This window comes from Balaenoptera physalus (assembly GCF_965194825.1).
Source record: "Balaenoptera physalus genome assembly, chromosome: 8".
NCBI classification, from domain to species: domain Eukaryota; kingdom Metazoa; phylum Chordata; class Mammalia; order Artiodactyla; family Balaenopteridae; genus Balaenoptera; species Balaenoptera physalus.
Genome location: NC_138887.1, coordinates 91,546,295 through 91,569,191, shown reverse-complemented (window position 1 = coordinate 91,569,191; position 22,897 = coordinate 91,546,295). Strand labels below are relative to the sequence as shown.

At 36.2% G+C, this 22,897-nt stretch overlaps 1 protein-coding gene across 10 annotated transcripts in view; it reads right to left on the bottom strand.

The window, feature by feature from the left end:
* CFTR (CF transmembrane conductance regulator) overlaps positions 1–22,897 on the bottom strand; it is a 221,127-nt gene that overhangs the window by 96,128 nt on the left and 102,102 nt on the right. For 9 of the 10 annotated variants that reach the window (XM_082472243.1, XM_082472245.1, XM_082472250.1 and 6 more), the window contains one exon: positions 17,725–17,916. The exons of the other annotated variant lie outside the window; for it this stretch is intronic. In XM_082472243.1, the coding sequence (XP_082328369.1) occupies positions 17,725–17,916 (192 nt within the window). The remainder of the gene's footprint in view (positions 1–17,724; positions 17,917–22,897) is intronic. 10 annotated transcript variants of the gene reach the window in all.

Below are 22,897 nucleotides of genomic sequence, written 5' to 3'. Positions count from 1 at the left end.
GATCCTTTTGGACCCACCTCCTAGAGAAATGGAAATAAAAACAAAAATAAACAGATGGGACCTAATGAAACTTAAAAGCTTTTGCACAGCAAAGGAAACGATAAACAAGACCAAAAGACAACCCTCAGAATGGGAGAAAATATTTGCAAATGAAGCAACTGACAAAGGATTAATCTCCAAAATTTACAAGCAGCTCATGCAGCTCAATATCAAAAGAACAAACAACCCAATCCAAAAATGGGCAGAAGACCTAAATAGACATTTCTCCAAAGAAGATATACAGATTGCCAACAAACACATGAAAGAATGCTCAACATCATTAATCATCAGAGGAATGCAAATCAAAACTACAATGCAATATCATCTCACACCAGTCGGAATGGCCATCATCAAAAAATCTACAAACAATATATGCTGGAGAGGGTGTGGAGAAAAGGGAACCCTCATACACTGTTGGTGGGAATGTAAATTGATACAGCCACTATGGAGAACAGTATGGAGGTTCCTTTAAAAACTAAACATAGAACTACCATATGACCCAGCAATCCCACTACTGGGCATATACCCTGAGAAAACCATAATTCAAAAAGAGTCATGTACCACAATGTTCATTGCAGCTCTATTTACAATAGCCAGGACAGGGAAGTAACCTAAATGTCCATTGACAGATGAATGGATAAAGAAGATGTGGCACATATATACAATGGAATATTACTCAGCCATAAAAAGAAACGAAATTGAGTTATTTGTAGTGAGGTGGATGGACCTAGAGTCTGTCGTACAGAGTGAAGTAAGTCAGAAAGAGAAAAACAAATACCGTATGCTAACACATATATATGGCATCTAAAAAAAGAAAAAAATATGGTCATGAAGAACCTAGGGGCAAGACGGGAATAAAGACGCAGACCTACTAGAGAATGGACTTGAGGACAAGGGGAGGGGGACGCGTAAGCTGGGACAAAGTGAGAGAGTGGTAGTGTATGTATGGACGTATATACACTACCAAATGTAAAATAGATAGCTAGTGGGAAGCAATCGCGTAACACAGGGAGATCAGTTCGGTGCTTTGTGACCAGCTAGAAGGGTGGGATAGGGAGGGTGGGAGGGAGGGAGATGCAAGAGGGAGGAGATATGGGGATATATGTATATGTATAACGGATTCACTTTTTTATAAAGGAGAAACTAACACACCATTGTAAAGCGATTATACTCCAATAAAAATGTTTTTAAAAATTAAATAAATAAATAATAAAAATTAAAAAAAGACTTTATCCGGTAACAGTATTTTCCTCAATAATATTTTAATGGTGTATAAAATATTTTCTTTGGTAACTATAGTATATCTAACCAGAGGTTATCACAACTGCTATCCAAAATACTCATTATAGTGACTGGGGTATAGACACACATACATTTGAATATACATACATATATACACACATATAGATTGCATTTTTATACATCTGTATAGATGTACACAGATGTGTGTATACGTATATTATTTACACATATATGTATGGTATACATACACATATGCATGTGTTTATTCAGCTTGATCTCTATCATCCACTATTATGGTGCTAAGCAAGTGAATTCTGCATAAGTAAAAGGGGATGTTTATTGATATTTTCCTTCTGAACTAGGTTACTAGTTCTCTTATCAAAAAATAAATAAAACATATGTGGAAGATATGGAGTTCTTAAGTATCAAGTTGTCTCACTTTCCAAAGGTTTATCCTCTTCAATCCTGTTAACATAACATAATGAGAGCTGATTCATGGGATATGATGATATCCCATGACCCTAAAATATAGGAGAAGTCATATTTTTTCTCAGCTGGTAGCGGATAGCTTGGCCAAAGAACGTATGATCCACATTACGTTAAACAATTCAAATTCATTCAATCAAACTGATCATGTCACACCCCTGCTTAAAACAAAACATCATAAAACAGACGACCAAAAATATATTGGATCCTTGTGAACTCCAGAATAAAATCCAAACTTTAAAAGATGGCATACAGGGACTTCCTTGGTGGCGCAGTGGTTAAGAATCCACCTGCCAATGCAGGGGACAGGGGTTTGAGCCCTGGTCCAGGAAGATCCTACATGCCACGGAGCAACTAAGCCCCTGTGCCACAACTGCTGAGCCTGCGCTCTGGAGCCCATGAGCCACAACTCCTGAGCCTGCATGCCTAGAGCCCGTGCTCTGCAGCAGGAGAAGCCACCGCAATAAGAAGCCTGTGCACCGCAATGAGGAGTAGCCCCTGCTCACGGCAACTAGAGGGAAAGCCCGTGCGCAGCAACGAAGACCCCACGCAGCCAAAAAATAATTAATTTAAAAAATAAAAATAGAAAGATGGCATACAAAACTTTTCCCAGCTCACTTCTTCAGACTCACCTCCCAGCATTCCTCCAAATACGTCTTGACCCTTAGCCACACGGAAGTTTTATTGTTCTCCAAATTTACCATATCTTTCACTATTTGCACCGCCCGGTCCCTCTATCTAGAATGGCTTTCCTCTACTTCTTTATCTGGCAAATTCCTTTAAAATCAATAAAAATTTAATATCCTCCATAAAGTCTTCCATGACTTTTTTCACAACTAGTCATGACTTTTCTGTTCCTATGTGTTATAAGAGCTTTCATCTCTTTTCTTATTAATTGTCTGTTTACCCTCAAAGACTGTGAGCTTCTCAAGGACAAGGGCAGGGTTATAATTTGCTCTATGCTTTGGGAACCAGGACAGGTTTAAATTATTATAGGCATATGTTCCAAACAGTGAGCAAGTATTTTAAGCAACTTAGAGATGGTTAAGATTAATCCCCTGCATTCGGGAGCTTACAATCTATAATCTATCAAGGACAACTTAATGAAAGAGCTGGATTTTGAGCTGAGATGTGGCTTCATGCCTGGGAGAACCTTTGTATCTTCCTCATCGAACCTAACCAAGTCTGCCCCCAACTTATCTCTCTGGCCAGCTTGAGATACTGGGATATGTCACCAGAGAACACTCGTTAACCCAAAATAATAAATAAAGTTAAATGGTAAAGCTACCGTCATTTGAAAAGTAGATTCTGGGGGCTTCCCTGGTGGCTCAGTGGTTGAGAATCTGCCTGCTAATGCAGGGGACACGGGTTCGAGCCCTGGTCTGGGAAGATCCCACATGCTGCGGAGCAACTAGGCCCGTGAGCCACAACTACTGAGCCTGCGCGTCTGGAGCCTGTGCTCCGCAACAAGAGAGGCCGCGATAGTGAGAGGCCCGCGCACCACGATGAAGAGTGGCCTCCACTTGCCGCAACTAGAGAAAGCCCTAGCACAGAAACGAAGACCCAACATAGCAATCAATCAATCAATCAATCTTTAAAAAAAAAAAAAAAAGAAAAGTAGATTCTGATGGAGAATAAACAGAGAGATGAACGGAACAGAATATTCCACAAACAAACAAACAAACCCACACATAGATCAGAACCTAGCATAAAAGTGTTAGAATGACAGTTTATAGGGAAAGGAGAAACTGCTCAAAAAATTATCTCATGACATATGGATCCCCATTTGGAAGATAAAATTAGACCCCTAGCTCATACCAAATACAAAAATTAATTCCAATGGTTTGTAGTCCTGAATGGAAAAAATGAAACTTTAAGAATATTGAGAATACACAAGAATATATTTTTATGATTTGTATTAGAAAGGATTGTCTTAAAGATAAAGAACAAACCATAAAAGACAATATGGATGTAATTCATTATATGAAAATCAAAAAACTCTCTATAACAAAAGATTCTAGAACAAAACATACATTGCATTACCTCCCATCCCTAAAGGACAGTAATGCAATGTATATAACTGTTTTAGTCCAGTCCCTCCAAGCTGCAGATACCAAGAAAGTACTGAACATGAAATTATCTTATTATGGGAAATACTTGTATAAAAGAAAACAGGAAAGGAGGCAAGGAAGGCTGGGAGAGCTGTCAGACCTCAATGCAGTTCCAACCCAAGTGAAGGAGAGAAGGACAGAAGGTTAGATGGAAAGAGATTAGAACACTTTGCAATCTAAGCAAGGTTTGACAGAGCCACCTGGGAGTCTCTGAGCCAAAATCCGTTAATAAATAAGTCCCATGTCTTTCAGACACAAATCTGCTTCAGTATCCCTGCCACACTCGATCATTTGTGGGAAGGTGTAGTCTCAAGACAAACTCTGAAAGTGAAGGATTTTAACTCATAGCAGTGGGCCCTCATTCAATTACATTCCCTAAGACAGAGGTGTATAAGGCGCATCTCACAGCTACCACAATCTTACCAAAAAAATTGGCAAAGGATATGTAGTCAAATGGCTAACAAATATAATCTCACAAGCAATCAGGGAACTGCAAATTAGAACAGTAAAGAGATAGGACTTCTTAGAACTTAGAATGGCAAAAATTAGACTCTCTGTCAATAACAAGAGTTTCCAAAGATTGAGGAAATGGGAACGCTCATAAATGACTGGTGGTAGTGTAAATCGGTACAGCTACTTTAAAATACAACTTGGCAGCATCTAGTGATACTGGAAATGTACATACATATCCTAGGACACCACAATTCATCTGTTTACACCGGAGAAACTCTTACACATGTGCAAAGAGAAATATTCGAAGATTGTCATTGCAGTGCTAAGTAAAATCTTAGAACAATCTAAATATTCATCAATAGCAGAGTAAATAAAATGTTACACATAAGCACCATACAGCAGTTTAAAAGAATGAAATAAATTTCTACATCTAAGTAGCATAGCTATACCTCAAAAAGGTAATTGGGGCAAAGAAAGCAAGTTGAAGAATTATGTGTACAAATTATACCATTTATGTAAATTTTAAAGCCACACAAAACTATTAAGTATTGTTTATAGATAAATATATATGGTGTAAATTCATTTAAATGGATTGGAAAAGTACATATCACATTTGTAACAGTGATTGCCTGAAGTTTGGGGTTTATGGAAGAATCATGGTGAGAAGGATTTGGTGAAATGTTTGGTTTTTTTTTAACATCTTTATTGGAGTATAATTGCTTTACAATGGTGTGTTAGTTTCTGCTTTATAACAATGTGAATCAGCTATACATATACATATATCCACATATCTCCTCCCTCTTGTGTCTCTCTCCCTCCCACCCTCCCTATCTCACCCCTCTAGGTGGTCACAAAGCACAGAGCTGATCTCCCTGTGCCATGAGGCTGCTTCCCACTAGCTACTGGTTTTACATTTGGTAGTGTATATATGTCCATGCCACTCTCTCACTTTGTCCCAGTTTACCCTTCCCCCTCCCCAGGCAGGATGGGAATAAAGACGCAGACCTACTAGAGAATGGACTTGAGGATTTGGTGAAATGTTCTTACAATTCGTCTAGGGCTCTAACAATATATTTAAGAAAACAGGGATGTCGTCATATGAATGTTTCCTATCTGGAATAGATGCTAGTGATACAGATTACCTTGAAAAAGCACGAAAATAAGAGATTCCTGTATCTGAAAAAGATTTGATGTTCTGAACCAATGCACTTTGCCTCCTTTTCTGGACTGAAACCATTTATGAAGAGAAATGTGTCAATATGGATAATTTAACAAGTATCTCAAAGATCATAATTACTAGAAAGCTGCCGAGATTGAAGTGAAACAAAATAGTAGGGGTAGGCTGAAGAGAATTGTGAATAAGCCCATTATGTTAAGATCAGATGCATTAATAACACCAATATCCTGCTGCTAATGTGAGTACTTGTTCTGATTACTGTATTGTTCATTTGGAGATTTCTTTATTAGTATTTAGCTTCTATTTGATTTAACATAAAACACTTTGTTTTGTATACACTGTTAAACATTTATCTTTGCTGATTACTAAGGGCACTCCAATCTGGTGCTATATTTATCTTAAGGGTGTTGGTTTTCAGCCTTGGTGCTATCATGAGTTTAAAAAGCAGCGTAAGAGCATGTGCTGCTCAGAGAAGCTTTGCACCCAGAGACAAATTCTATTTCTCTTTACTTGCACTGCAACTTCTCTTGAGTTCTCTTGGAGTTACCCATAAAAATTATTGGAGGAAATCATTTATTGGAATTAAGATACGGGGCATGATTTGATTTCTAATATAAAAATTAACTACTGAGATTTTTCTAAACCTAAATCTTAAAATAAATCAAATATAAACTTTTAAAAATTGTGATCAGTTAATTTTCCTGTTGAAGGAGACCCTGAAAAATCTTTCTTTGTAACCACCCTACACTGCCATTTCAGTTTTTAATAATTTTCTCATCACAGTTTATTTACAGATAAAATCAAATATCTGGATCATTGGTTTTCAAAGTGTGATCCCTGGACCAATTATTTCAGAATCACCTGGGGAGCTTGTTTTAAAATGCTGCACCTATTCTTACTCAGAAGAATTAGGGCAGAGTGCAGGAATCTGTGATTTTTAACCTGTGATTTTTATGCCTGTTTGAATAGATACCTGTTCTTTTGGCTAACTTCCTTTACAACATGCTGGTCAGAAAGGCAAATATCAACTTCAAAGGATTCTGCGCACAAAATACATTAAGTCTGTTTAAGATTGTAAAGCACTTGAAAATACTTAGATAAAGAGTACCAGAGAGGGTCAAAGTAATATTATAATAAATGTTCAATAAAGATTAACTTATTTTATTATTAAAAAGTATATAATATACTCAATGTTATGAACACACTTTTCACACAAATGTCTATCACTTTACTTTTTTAAAATGCACCTAAATTTCTTCACCCTGATATTATTCAACTGAGCCAGACAAACCAGAAGCTGTTAAAGAGGAACTGCTAATACAAAGCTCATCAACTCTGACTTGAACATAGAGGAATGGTATAGGGTATTACTATATTGAGAGAGAGAGAACTTTAAAGAAAGGGTGGAGTGTTACATTTAATGGTCCTATGTAATTATGCAACATTTGCTGAGTACATTTGAGCTTCCTGCGACTTTGTAGATAGGAAAATACCATAAACCTTGTTTTATGGCCATCTTATCCCTCTTCAGAACAACCTTGACAATACAGCTGCTTGTGGTAAGGGAGGACGGTGAGCAGCCTGGGTTGAGGGAACATGAACTTCAGAAGTAATGCCATTCAATAAGGCATGTCTTTAACAGTGAATCATTAGACAGTAAATGCCACTGTTGTTAATGTTTAATAATTACTAAGCACTTGTATTATGCTTTATGCACATGGAAACTAGGCAAGAAGGAGGAAGGAGAAAAGAAGTGTTGGGGGAACAGAGGGAAGGGGAAGGGAGAAGAGAGGAAGAAGAGAATGTGAGAAAGCCAAGAGGTACTGTATAGAGAGAAAAAATGAATTAACCATGTCTGCACACAGCTGTTGTAACTGTGGATGTAGCTCTGTATGATATGCATCCACAGAGGGAGGTTAACTTCTAAAGCAGGGAATATACATGAATGAATTCTATAAATTAAAAACTGGAGTTCTGTTCATTAGGGAAGACAGTTTGTTGGCCTAAGTCAAACTTGATTACAAATAGCTGTACCTACAAATATTGGCTAAAGATTAATCCTTGTTAGAAAGCTTAAGAAGTGAGAACGTTCTATCAACTTGAAAAATAAAAACTCTTCTTTCACTGGGTTTTGGTACTGACCAAAAGTTTTCATAGCAGAAAACTCAAATTCCAATATATTTGTTATTGGACCCAACAAAAGTACAAAAAGCACTATTATAATAGATATTACGGTCTTTTGTCGTCAATATTAAACTACTGTTTAACATTCATATACATATATATACATACATGGTTTTATGTATGAACTTGTGAGTATATATGTAATTCTATTCATAGCTCGAAGAGCTGTAAAATGCAGTGCTTTAATGTATCTTGGGATAAGTGTCCCCAAGGAAGTTAGAAAAGATACTTGAGACAAAGAATCTTATTTATTGTGTTCTAGCTCTACATTAGACTCATTTAACGACAGATTTCTGGACTCCAGATTTCAGATTCTCTGAAATGATTCTTAACAATCTATTTTTTAAAAGCTCTCTAGATGATTTTAATTCAGTTGGTCTAAGAATTGGCAGATAAGAACCTACTCATTCCTTAACTATCTTTTCTAGGTCTACCCACCCAAGATGCTGGGACAAATCCAGCATCCAGAAAGTACTCCTTTCTCAGAGTTTCACTGGCACATTACTGTGTTATCTTGCACTTGATCCTGCTCTGGAGTTCCTCGCAGGTCTCCCAGGTCCCTAGTAACCAGGGCTCCTCAGGAGATGGGCTTCAATACATCCTCACCCATCACCTCTGAAGTAATCCTACCAAGATCCTTATTCTCTCAAGAGCTCATTTTAGAAAACCAGCTGCTCAACTTGCCCTGAGAAGGCTTCCTTCCCTGAGGTGACTGCCCACCTACTTGGACCTCCATGTTTTAAATTTGAGGTCATGAGGCATGAAGAAGAGATTCTGCCCCAAGGTGAGAAGAAAAGAAGATAATTTGGGAGAAGATACGGGAAGAAATGTTCTGACATTTAAATTTCAAGTGTGTTAGTATAGGTGGTCTTCCCAAGATCCAGGAGTACGGAATTTAGGTGTATGGTAGCTTGATATGTCAATTATATGAAAATAAATATCCTCCAAAGACTTTTCAAAACTATGTCATTAAATTTTCAGTGCCGTTAGTTCACAAGTCTTTGTTATCATAACCTTCTCTTTCACAAATGGCAGACTTATAATCCCAATGGTTTAATAATACTGTTACAATCATAGTGACATTAACCAGCTTGAAGTCCTAACTCAAAGTCTGCAATGTTCAATGCATAAGTCATAGGAGTTTCTAATAGGCAACAACCCTAATCAAGTATAGCAAAAAAGAGAAGAAGTCAGAAGGTTTGGATTCTCTTGCTGGTCCCATCAATTATGAGACGTGATCTTCAACAAGTCTCTCAAACTTTCACTTCTTACACTTTAAAATGTGCATAACAATATTTCATAAATGTCTATCCACATCTCCATTATCCCCCTCCAGTTTGCATGTTACACTGGATAAATCTTCCTAAAATATTGTTTTTATTATGGCACTCCCTCCAGTGAAGAAAAGCAACCATGGAGGACCCACCTGCTCCCCTCCCAAGGGGCCTGTGCTCCCACTAAGCACCACGTTTTGCCGACTCCTCTTGCAGCTAAACCGCTGCATGAGAACTGGATTTCCCCAGGTATATGAAACATGAAAGTGAAGTGCGGATGACTCTCCCTTTCTGCCTCTTGTGGCTATTTGGTTTAATTGCTGGCAAGTGGGGAGACAGAAACCACGATCTGATTGTTCTCTCCCAGTTCAGCTCTCATCATATACCCCTTCCTTTCCAGGTCCCAGCTTCGCTGCACTACCTAGAGCTTCCCTGAAAGTGCAGTGCTCTCACTTGACTCCAGCCCATTTCATCCTACACCCCAGCCACACACAACTGGCCACAGCTCCTCGAAGGTACAATGTTCTCTGTTGGCTCCCGGCTTTGTACATTGTGTTCTCTTTCTGGAATGTTCTCCCTGTTCTTCATTCAAATGATTCCTACTCATCCATCAACTCTCACCTTAGATGTCACTTCCTCCAGGGAAACCTCACCTGACCTTCTAAGACCAGATTAAGTGCTGCTTCTCTATACCATATAAGTACCCGGTATTAACCAATATCATAGAACTTAACAAACTGCACTGGTTTTACTTGTTCATTTCCACCAGAATGAAAGACCTTTGAGGACAGGGATTGTGCCTTTTTCACCAGTAATTCCCAGAGTTTGACGCAGTCCCTAGTTTAATGTTTGCACTCACAAATATTTACTACATGAGTGAATATGTATATTCATATATATGTGTGTGTGTATATACATATATATATATATATATATATATATTTCCCCCCCTAAAAAATCTGTAAGTCAAAAACTCATTACAGACAGGACCCTTGTTATACTTGCAGGCAGCATTCAGAGTACCTAACATATACTGTGTCCATAGCAGAAACTCAACAAATGCTTATTGAAATCAATTTTTTAATTTATGAAATTTGAATCAAGGGTAATTAAACCTTCTAAATAAAAATTAGGTATTATAGACTTGGTTCTGAAATATATTCATGGTAATATAATTGCTATATCAAGGGCTATTTTTGTCTAGAGAATACTTATACTCAATTTTTAGAAAACCCAAGTTTCCCTTCCTGGAAAGGAATTTATGAACATTACCAAGTTCTAAGGTTCTATTAAAGTCTAAAGTTCTATTAAAATATAAGTGTAAAATCTTCTCTTGATCTCGTTTAATTAGCCATCACTACAAAATGGAAAATTCCAAGAGTGTAGGGTCCAGTATCCCAGTTCTTCGAAAGGGATGAAACATCCCCTATATATAATGATACAGCATGGCTTTGACCTTTGGAAAACTTAATGATTTTTTGTTTTTTAATATGAGGGCCTGGCCTAAATATCTTAATTTCATTATCTATTCATGAGATAGCTTGGTCCCAGACAGTTATAATTCAACTTTTATACTACTGTTCTGTTGACCTGCCCACATCTTAGGAAGAGGGGCAGTCTTAGGGTTATTCAGGTTTTAGAGATGCAAGAACTCCCATTTGTTTAAGCTAATAATTAGTTCCAGAATTGTAATCTTAATTGCTAAACCCTAGTTCACACTTTTAGAATTCAGCACATTTTCATTTTGATTGTAAACTCTAGGGAAAGTGGTCACTAGATAACTAGAAAGTGAAAATTCAATGGACCAAGGTGTGCAAAAATGCTTAGCAGAGCAATGCTGACTTATGCTCTCCCAATGGATGTTAGCTAGTATTTATTTTTAAGTTCCAGGGTTCAAATGAAGTGAAATAATAGTCTAGTTCAGGAAACGCTATGGTGTTCCTGTTTGGTTCCACAGTTTTATTAAATAAATGTACTTGCTTCATATTATAATAAATAAATGGGAGTGCTTTCAAACTGAATTACCTATCAATCAGTAGAAAATGACAGGTGGTTCAAGGTACAGTCACTTAGTGTGGTTTATTCTGGTTTAGGGGACATAGTTCAGTGTGTTTCGAATATCTGCTTTGGATGTCTATTATATCTTGGCTACTACTGAATGCAAATGTTAATTTGTGTGGCACCATTTTATTTACAGATCTCACAACTGAACATTCCTGAATTCTCCTACAATGGTGGATTGACCACCCAAAGGTTAAGTCTGTTCAATGCAGGTTAGTTTTGGCCAGATCTGAAGATCCAGGGGTCAAATTCAAATTTAATTAGTCTTGTGGTATCTGCATGATGGAATTTATTTTCCAGCACAGCTGTTAACTCATTTCTTTGCTTACTTCCCTCCCAAGTTTTTCATACTTCTTGCCAGTTTCCCTCCCAAGATTTCTTTCTCTTAGTAATTTCTTGCCAAGTTCCCTCCCAATTTTTTTTTTCTTCTAGTGACTAAATATGAAAACTGTCTAGTGGAATAGAAAACACAAACAGATTTTACTTCTTCAACTTACACAGTAAATATTTTTATTACAATGTGTATGTAATGAATGGCCGTGACAAATATTTACCTAATGACGACCATTTTGTGGTTACAGAAGGACTGCAACAGCTTTGTGAAAACCAATTACATATCCTTAGCCTCGGACCTATTCTCACATCCCCCACCCCACCTCCCACCATGCACTATTACAAAAGCCAATTACTGCTCCAAACCAGGTCCTTTTACAAGAGAGTGAGTCACTGAAGAAAGACAGTCCAATTACTTGGTACCCAAACACTAGCCTGCCTGGGATCCGTTGCTGTCAGTTGTGAGGCAGTGTCATAGGATAAGATATTGGAGAATGGCAAAGGAGCGGTATTCTGGAAAGTTTTACAAGGCAAGAGGACAGTGAAACCTGTCACTCTTTCAATGACAAAATATGATTATAATCTCCTTACGGGATAAGTAAATTAATGGGGGCCCAATTATATTAATTCCTCTTTTTGAGCTAGCAAAATCTTCAGTGCTGGTTACAAAAGTCACAAATATTTAGGAGGATTCTAAGGGTAGTTTGGGAACGTGGAAAGAAAACATTGGAGGATAAGTTAATGGGCACAAGGATACAAAATGGTATTTTTAAGAATTAACTATTAATTTGTCTAGAAATCCATTCTACTATAATCTAGATCCAAAGTAGGACATATAAGCAAGACATGGAGAAGTTCCTGAAAGAGGAGACCTAAAGGTGAAGAGTCTGAACAGGACTTGCTTTCTCGTGTCTGCTTGTTACAATTTATTCTATCAGCATAGCACTGTCTCCATGCCCTTTCCTGTGATAAAGTCTTCACTCAATCCCACTGGCTGAATAGTTTTCAACCACAGACTGAAATCAGAAAACTATGTGAACTATGTTGTGCATGCTTTTTCCTATCCAAGCGAATTTGCACCTACCTGCCTACTCCTATGACACCAGGCATCATTACACACTCAAGTGCTTTGTAGATATCAAAGTTGAATAAAAACACAAAAATGATGAAGAAAATATTCCGCCTCATCTACAGTTCCAAGTCTAGATGTAGTACATTAAGAAACAGATCAGCTTTGGCAGTCAAAATGAAAACCTATTGAATCATGAATGTTTGTATTTGGTGATAGGGGCCACAGAGAGAACACGCTGAGGGAGTGCTGGGCTGACACCAGGTGTTAACCCTCAAGGATTCTGTAGGTATTTTGTGTTCCTGTGCTCAAAACTCCTCCACCAAATGCTTAAAAAAATAAAACCTTCATTTTGGAAGGTTCTCACTGGCCTCTTTCAAAGGCGGGAACAGTTGTTTAACAACAACAAAAATCGGAAACTCTAAAGTCACTGAAAATAGGGGAAACTTGATTTTGACTGCCAGGATAGTCTAGCACTTTTAATTATGTTTGTCACTCCCAGCAAAAACTTTCTGTTGTATAATTGTCTCCTCAAACTCTGAGACTGTGAGGCTCAGAAAAGAACATTTTCTGAGCAAAATTCTTGCAACTGACATGCCTACTTCAAAATATTTCTGAAACAGTCATCCAGCAAGAATTTATCCTTCTCCCTATCAATGTGCTTGGTGGAGTATCCCAAAATAAAGTTTTTAGAATCACTATTCTCAAGGAATTTACCATGTAGTTGGATAGATAACGGCATACAGGAAACATTCAGTAAAGAGAAGAGAAAATCATATACTAATGTACTCATTGTACTTACTACATTTGCCAGTTTAAAGTACAGGAATTTAGGAGATGCTGGATGGTTTCGCCTATCATAAGATGACTAGGAAGACCTAAGTCAGTTGCAAAAGTCAGCAGGACAGAAAGGAGCAGGGACTCAGGGACTATTAAAAATAAAAAGCTAAGTGTTTTATTTGCTATTTTAAGGCAAAGAGGATGAAGAGTGAATTGTACAATAAAAAAACAAAAAACATCGTCATTATTAAAACCCATCTAGTGGTGTCCTCCACTGGTACTTTGTTAGCAAGACCTGTGATCCCTCTGCTTGATCAGACATCTTAGTTCTATGTAACTGACCTCCACATCCTTCTTTGCTAAACCCATAGCATCTCTACCTGTACCTCTTTCCAGTTCCTGTTATGCAAGGAATCCTTAATCCTAAACCAATTTCTCTTCTCTTCTAATATCTAGAGGAAAGAAATATTCACTTTTTCCCAAAGGCTCATTTTTCCTGATGCTCTTTCCTAAGGATGCAAATATTGAACAGTATACAAATAAGGGATTCCTTATCTTCTCATAATTACTCTGATACTTTTGTCTCTTCTTGTCCATCATTGACATTATCTGGATTACTGAAATAGCTTCCTATTAGTCTTCCTCCTTCTAATCAGAATAGCAAAAAGTACTACTACTACTAATAATAATAATCGCTGTTTTATTTATTAAGTACTCTCTATGTGCCAGAAGAATCCACAAAACCCTATAAAATAGGTAATATTATCCTTATATTGCAGAGGATAAAACTCAGTATACAGCAAGGTTAAATAACTTTCTTCAGTAGCCCAGCTCTATTAGGTTTCAAAATCTCTGTTCTTTCTGCTAATCCACAAAGGTTCGAATCATGTCCACCTTAATTCTGCTTCTCATATCACAGCCAAAGAGATATATCTGAATTGCAAAGCTGATTACATCACTTCCCTGATTAAAGCTCTCCAAGACCAAATTCCTGAGACTGGTTTTCAAGGCTCCCAAGTCATGGCCCTCCGGCTTCATTCCTCCCCACTCACGGTCCCCCAATAACACTCTCGTTCTATCAAGATGCTTGTGGTTCCCCGCGCAAACCAAGTGGTTTCATGTCTGGTTTTTCTGCTCATGCAGTTTCCTCTGTCCAGAATATATTTTCCATTTTTACTTATCCTTCAAGGTGTCTGTTTTTAGAGAAAGCCTCCCTGAGAAGCTCCCTCAGCTGGGCTTCTGTAGTGCCTAAGAGCACTTCTAGCCCAACGCTTGCTATATTATACTGAAATAGTCTCTTTGCATATGTTTTCTTTGAGTAAAGGAATAATAAGGTTTTCATTTGGTACCCACCCTGCCTCCACCACAGTGAATGGTGTCTGGTAATCACAGAAGTCATGTTGTGGGGTTTGAAAGGGACAGAGAAACTAGAACCACCTCCCAACCCTGTGGCCATTTCTGGAGCATGGAACCAATATGCCTACACGCCAGACCTTCAGGATCGTATGCCAACTGTTTTCTTCCACAGAACACTCCAACTTTTGTTGATTGGGTCACGTAGACCAGCTATAGATGACCACTTTTATGATTTTCTCTTAAAACTGCTTTTGTCAGCATCAAAATTGATACTGATGATTTTTCATGGTTCTCTTCAATTACGCCAAACCCCACCTTTTTCCACAGTACTCACTAACAAGAACAGGGTCTCAGACACATTTATCTTACGTCATGCTCTCTAGCAGTATTCTCCACCTCCAAAGGAAATAGAAATGAACTACTGTTTACTGAATGGCTAATTTGTACCACATGTTGTGTTAGGCACCTATTTATCGCATTTAATTTTCTCAACAATCCAGGGAACATCACTCATCAATCTTCACTTCTTCATATCAACCTAATCTTCTCTACTTTATTGGCAGCTCTAATGTTCTTAATCAAAAAAATTCCTCCAACGCCATAAGTTTCACTCTTGTCACCATTAGAATTCCACAGGGAATCATTCCATCAGAGGACATCAGCCTTGTACCTCCTCTGGAGATTATTCCTTACATTAGCAGACTCAGCTTCATCCTTTTACTCCTATAGAAATGTCTCTTTTCTTCCTATTAGAGCAGCCATTACATTCTTTATTGATTTTTTTTTCCTACTGGCCCATGAACTTCCACAGTATATAGATCTTGCTCTATTCATATTTTCATAAAATACAGCAAGTCTCAATAAATGTTTTCAAAATTAAGACTCCCTATTTTCTTATAGTTTAAAAGTTCATTTAGGCACAGAAAACCATATATTGTATGATTCTAATTATGTGAAATATCTAGAATAGGAATATTTTAAAGACAAAAGTTTGCTTAGGGCTGGGTGGACGAGTTAGGTATGAGAGAATGTAAATTGATTGCTAACCGGGATTTCTTTTAGAGGAGTTGAAAATGTGGTGATGGTTGTACAACCTTGAGAATATACTAAAAAAAAAAAAAAAAAAAAAAGGATTATACACTTTAAAAATAATTTTAAGGCTGGCCATGGAATCAGAAAAAAAAGGAATAATATGTTTTTACTCTTATCCTCTTTCCTTCATTATTTTAACAGTTTTATCAAGATATAATTCACATACCATACAACCATTCATTAAAATACAGGTCATTTTACTATGCACTCTTTAGAAAATAGACTACATCTTATTCAACTTGGCATTCTCAGGACCTAGCACAGTATTCAGAAGATAGTAAATGCTCATTCTATGAATTAGGTACCTATACCTCTGAATTTACTACTACTAATATAGCTATGCCATATTTGGGTTAAATATACTTTCATAGGTTTACTTGGGGGGAATCAAGACACCAATTATAAAACCATTTCTATGGGAAAAGATATATTCAAAGCAAAAAATAAAACCTACCAGAAACCTGCCAACACCTTGCCACTAATAAACAAAGAGAGCCCATGATTTATCTTGCAGGGCACTCACTATCAGTCCTACATCCTAGCCCCCTCCTAGACAAATATCTATATTCTCTAGAAACACGCAGATTCTTTATAACAAATTTAATGAGTGTTCCAACCTCTAGGTTTTGAAATACTATCCCTGGAAGAAGAGCTTTTGAGGAATGAAGACTATTTCTTCAAGGTAAATCCAGTATTTTTCAGGATAGCTTTCATTTTTATTATGCTTTCAGGGTGTATGAAAAATAAGAGAATGGAGCTTTTAAAAACTACTGTTGAATAAGTCAGTACATACATAAAAAGCCATTTGTTCAAGGATGTAGTCCTCTTTTGTAAGGACTGCAGTTTCTATCTAATCCACAATTAGCCTTTTTTCTATTTTTCTTGCACTGCATTTTAAGCTTCATTTTATTCCACTGCAATTTTTTTTCATAAAAGTTGATTTAAAGGAATCTACTAATGTCAAATGCCATTTACCAAGGATAGTGATTTTGAATCAAGATCATTATTCAGGCAATACTACTAATAAACCTCATAATGTCATATTTTCCCTGCTGATAAACCTCATAATGATATATTCCCTACCATTAACATCGATAATTATTGAACCCTTTATCATGCAATTTATGTATTGAATAGTACAAGATCCATGTACTGACTTCATTTGGAATGCTTTCTGTATTTCCAGATGATTAGCTCATTACTCGATATTGTTACGAAGTGATTCGTCATAATTTTGCCTCTGTTTCAGAGAATTAGTCACTAAAGGTTGTATGGTTACATGTTCAAGGCCAAAGGATGAGATATAATCACAATTTAATCGCTGATTCCCTACCGGAGGTCAATGTTTGTTTCATTAGGCTATGGTGTTATTAAAATAATTAAAATCCTCTTATGTAATTTTGAAGTACCTTTCAAAAAATATATGCTATATAAATGTCTATGGAGGACATCTGTCTCACTAATAAGTGTACAAAATTCTTACCATTCATAGAATTTTTATTGTAACCAAACCAGACCACCATTTAAAAAATAAATTGTAAAAAAAATAAAAAATTTTAATAAATAAATAAATAAATGGTAACTTCTTTATGTTTCTGCAAGCTTCTTACAGCAGGGGTCATATATTTTATTAATTAATTTACTCACAGTTTACCCATTGTGGAAATGTGATTAATATATACAGATTGAGGGCTTCCCTGGTGGCGCAGTGGTTGAGAATCTGCCTGCCAATGCAGGGCACACGGGTTCGAGCCCTGGTCTGGGAAGATCCCACATGCCGTAGAGCGGCTGGGCCCGCGAGCCACGATTATTGAGCCTGCGCGTCTGGAGCCTGTGCTCCGCAACAAGAGAGGCCCGCGCACCGCGATGAAGAGTGGCCCCCGCTTGCCACAACTAGAGAAAGCCCTCGCGCAGAAACGAAGACCCAGCACAGCCATAAATAAATAAATAAATAAAATTTAAAAATAAAAATAAAAAATATATATACAGATTGATTAAGTAAAAAGTTAAATATATAGTTTGAAGGTTTCATATGCATAATCAGATATTTTTCACATAGTTACTTACCTCTTCTAGTTGGCATGCTTTGATGACACTCCTATATCTATACTCATCATAGGAAACACCAAAGATGATGTTATCTTTAATGGTACCAGGCATGATCCAGGAAAACTGAGAGCAGAATGAAATTCTTCCACTGTGCTTAATTTTACCCTCTGAAGGCTCCAGTTCTCCCATAATCATCATTAGAAGTGAAGTCTGGAAATAAACTCATTGTTATTAAGTTAAATCACTTGATCAAATCACTCTCAGGATGCACGTGCCTCCAACTGCCATCCTAAGCAGAAGTATCTATTCTAATTTTTAAAGATTCTATATTAATTTATTCAATTCAAAAAATTTTAAGCACTTCCTGTTCTAGATATACTGCTATGCGCAAAAGATACAAAGAGGAATAAAAGAGACAATTACAATGGAGTGTGATAAGTGCTACAATAGAGGCTCACAGAGATGGGGCACCTAATTCAGATTGTTGGGATGGGTTTGGAAGAGGTCAGGGAAAGATTAGTAACAGCTGACATTTATTGACAGCTCATTTATTTTCTCACATGCCTTATTCAATCTATCTAATGCCGTTGTACTTTTCTTGGAAACATGTTCAGAATCTGGGGGCTTCTTCCACTACTACCTGGATTAAGCTAATATCATCTCTTGCCAGAATAAATACAATAGCCTTCTAACTTATCTCCTTGCTCTGCCCTTGTCTTCCTATAATCTATTCTCAAAGTGGCCCTGTCAAAATGTAAGTCTGATCATGTTACTTTTCTACTGAAAACCCTCCAAAGGTTTCTAATGTCTTCAGAACAAAAGCCTAACTCCTCACAAGGCCCTTTGTAAGTCCCTCAGAGCCTTTTTACAAGGTCCCAAGTAATGGTGTGGCTCCCATTACTTCTCTGACAGCTCTACTCTCCATGGCTCACTGTGCCAACCCCAATGACCTCCTTGCTGTTGTGTGAACTGGACAGACAGAGTCCCATTTCACAGGTTTGCTCCACCCCCTACCTGGAAGATTTCCCCAGAGAGCCACATGACCTAATCTCTCACCTCCTTCAAGTTTTTGCTCAAATGTTACCTTTCAATGAGGCCTTCCCTATCTCCACTGCTTAAAATCATACCCCTATCACCAATCTTCCTTTCTGTTTTATCTTCATAGTATTTACTATCATATGACATACACACACACACACACACACACACACATATATATATATATATATATATATATATATCTCCCACTAGAATGTGAGCCTTTTGGGTTGAGGAAGAGGGTATGTTGTGGGTTTTTTTCACTACTATATCCTCAGGGCCTAGAATGGTACCTGGCACAAAGTAGCTACTCAATATAATTGCTAAATGATATTGTATTTTACTCAATAATTTAATGATATGATACATTATATTAAATTAGAAGGGCTCAAAAACTTTAAACAGTGAATTACTGGTACATAAATATAGAAACCAATGGAAGAGAATTAAAACTACACAAACAGATCCAAATGCATAAAAGAACTAGTGTTTGATAAAGATGGCATCTAAAATCAGTGGAGAAAAATAGACTATTCAGTATATGGTGCTGAACAACTGAACAGCCAACTGGAGGTCAAACAAAAAAACTGTAGGCATATATCACACCATATGCATGATGAACTCCAAACAGGCCAAAGAATAAGTATAAAAATAAGACCATAAAATACTTGAAGAAAACATTGAAGGATGCCTAAATTAAAAAAGAAAGAAAGAAAGAAAAAAAAATGGAGTAAGAAAGCCTTTCTATGACTCAAAATCCAGAAGCCATAACATAAAAGATAAATTAAATCACGTTTAAAAAAATCTTGTGCACAGAAAACGAAAGGAAAAAATGTCAAGCTGAAGTAAATATTTGCAAGTTATATCACTCAAAGGAATAATTTCCCTTTTAAGTGATCTTAAAATCAAAAAGAAAAATACCAACATCCCATTAGAAAATTGTGCAAAGTATACAAACAGATATTTTACCAAAAATTAAAATAGAAGTGGCCTTTAAACATATGACAAGATATTGTACTTTATTCATAATAAGAGAAGTGCAAATTGAAAAACACACTGACATATGGCTTCACCCAATGAGACTGGAAATAATTCAAAAATTAGATGCCGTCTGCTGGGGATGCTGTGGGGGAATAAATCTGCAATCTTATGTGGACTGTATGGCCTGTGAATAAATCGATGCAACCTTCAGGAAGTTTGACAGATATACAAATGCTTTACCATTTCTAGGAAGCTACATTGCAGAAATACTTGTAGACGTGCTGAATGGCATATATGCAAGATTAGTCATAGCATCATTCTTTGTGTTAGCTAAGCACTGGAAATAACCCAAATTGTCAATCGATAGGTGACTCATTACATTACAGACCTCTATCCAAACAATAAAATACTATATAGCGATATATATAATATATATACATTCAAAAAATTAACAAGAGTAGCTGCCTGGGTTGGGAGAAAGAATGGTGGAAAGTGGCAAATAAGCAGAGGAGAAACAGAAGTGAGAGGGAAATTTTTCAACTTTTTATACATTTTAATTTTCCAGAATTTTTAATTTTTGATTAAATTTTAATAAATAATAATATCACCTAAAATATATTAGGAAGAAAGGAGGGACAAGAGACGACATCTTTGTGATATCTAGTTCAGTAAATTTTAAAATTCTTATTGTATAGGGAAAAAAAATCCAAAATTCCTTATTTCTACATAAAATTCTTCTATATAAAAATTAAAACTAGAAGTGTTATTTTCATATAGAACAGCTTTATAAATCCCAACAATGGAATGGATCTGATTATATATGGATTACATATCTATATATATAATATATAGATATATATATGTGTAGGCATATAATATATGTGTATATATACATATATATGTATACATATATATGCACACAATATACAGGTTAAATATAGGTTTGTATATGTTAAATAAAAAGGTTAAATATATATTTAACAATATTTATCTATATAAACTTATATAGATAAATATATAATATTTATCAATATAAACATTTATCAATAGTTTGCTATTTTGAGAGATGTGAAGTTAAATGTAAACATCATTGAATATAATATATATATAAAATACCAAATATTGATAAAACTTGGCAGACTTTGTATTTTATTTAAAAAGTAAGCAAAAACAGAAGCCAACAGCCATTCCACACATCTGATGCTCAGTTATTAGCAGAGCAAGCTAAGAGTTCCAGAGCAAGGCCAGCCAGGGCAGAAGACAGAGACTATGTGGTGTCAGGGGTTGTCAGCAAGGCCACAGACCTGCTTCAGTTGTGTAGACAACAGAAGAACTAAAAATCCCCACACCCTGGGGGCGATGCCATAAGCCAACCTTTAGTTGGGGATACCCAGGAGTGTAGACTCTTCCACCAATACTGCTTAATTAAAATAATTCAAGGAAGTTCCATAAATGAAAGATATTGAATGTAGATTAGAACCCCCCCCCAAAATTCATTTTCCCAAAGACATTCAATTAAATAAATTTATATCAAGCACCTATTACATGCTAGGTACTATGATAGTCCTTGGAATATAAAAACAAAGAAGACATGGTTCCCCTACAGTCTAGACATTAATAACAAGGGAGAGTGATAAAATTAAACCTGACCTTGCTGGGTTTTTTTAAAGAGACTAAGACGTGTGTTTTATTCAAAAATTAAACAGTCCAATAAAAATTAGGTTTTAAAATCTGTAAACTCTTTGACTCTGCAATCCTAGTCTTAGAAACTGATCATTAGAAAATTATGAAATGCAGAAAGATACAGAGCAATAGATTTACAAATAATAGAGAATGCCATCACAACATCATTTATGCAAAAATAACTTGGCAATAATCTGAATATTCAACAAAAACATGTAATGCTATGCAGCCATTGGGAATGACAGTGCTCTGCAGATAAATCTTTGTGATGTGTTTGACTTCTATCTGAGTGAAATTGGTTACAATACAGTATTAGAGAATAATCCTATTTTGGTTTTTATAAACACATATATATAGGAAAATGTCTGGAAGAAAAATATTTCAAAATATTTACCTGATTATCCCTAAGAGGTGAAATTAGGAATAATGTGCATTTTTTCCCGATATTTTTTGTTCTATCTGCATTTTCTTGCTTTTCTACAAAGTTTTAACAACAGTATAAACAACTACCATTTATTAAGCATGTACTTTGTTCCAAGTACTGCATCAAGGGCTTTCTGTACATTTGCTTATCTAATCCTTATACCTGACCTTATTGTATTTTATATCTCTGGATTTCCAGAGATATAAAATACAACCAAAATCTCAGAGATAGCTACTTGATCCATAATGTCCTTCTGGACACAAGTATACACATATATATGCTTTTATAAAATGCAGATCATAATGTACATATTATTTTATAACCTGTTGTCTTTCTTCACTTAAGAGTATCTTCAGAGTCATTTTTTAACATCCCTTAGCCTGACTGAATAACATGCCATTATATAACTACACCAAAATTTATCTAATCAATCCCTATTGTTAGATATTTAGGGCTTCCCCCAATTTTGGGCTACTGAAACAATGTTGTGATGAATATATAAAATCTCTGCAAACATACTAGGATAAGTCATAGAAATTGACAAGTTATTTGGTTATTTTTAAGGCTTTGGATATACAAATTACCAAATTGAGTGGTGCAGGATTTATCTTGAAATGTGAATATTTTCAATTATTCTATCATATATTTTAGCTAGATCTTTTATCTAATAAGATTATAAAATGCTCCATTCCTATACTATGAAAGGACATCCTCCTAGACTGAGTTGCCAAGTTGTTTCTCAGAGGGGTTTAATTATTCCTAAGGGGCCACTGCCTCCATCTGACTCCATCTTCATATCTACTTCCCAGAAGATGCAACTGTAACTCCAGCCAGCAATTATCTGCTCATCAGTTCTTAATAGAGTTGCCTGAAATTTAATTGCTGGTTAAGTCTTGTAATCTGTAATCCCAAAGCTATTTGTTTACACCTTTAAAGAAGTAATTTTAAACACCTAAACAAAATTAATTTTAAAAATTCTGTGAAATACCATTACTGTCTGCCCACAAGCAATCATTCTTGTTTAGATCATCTGTGACTTGTTTATTAGCAGCTCCTCCTATGGTA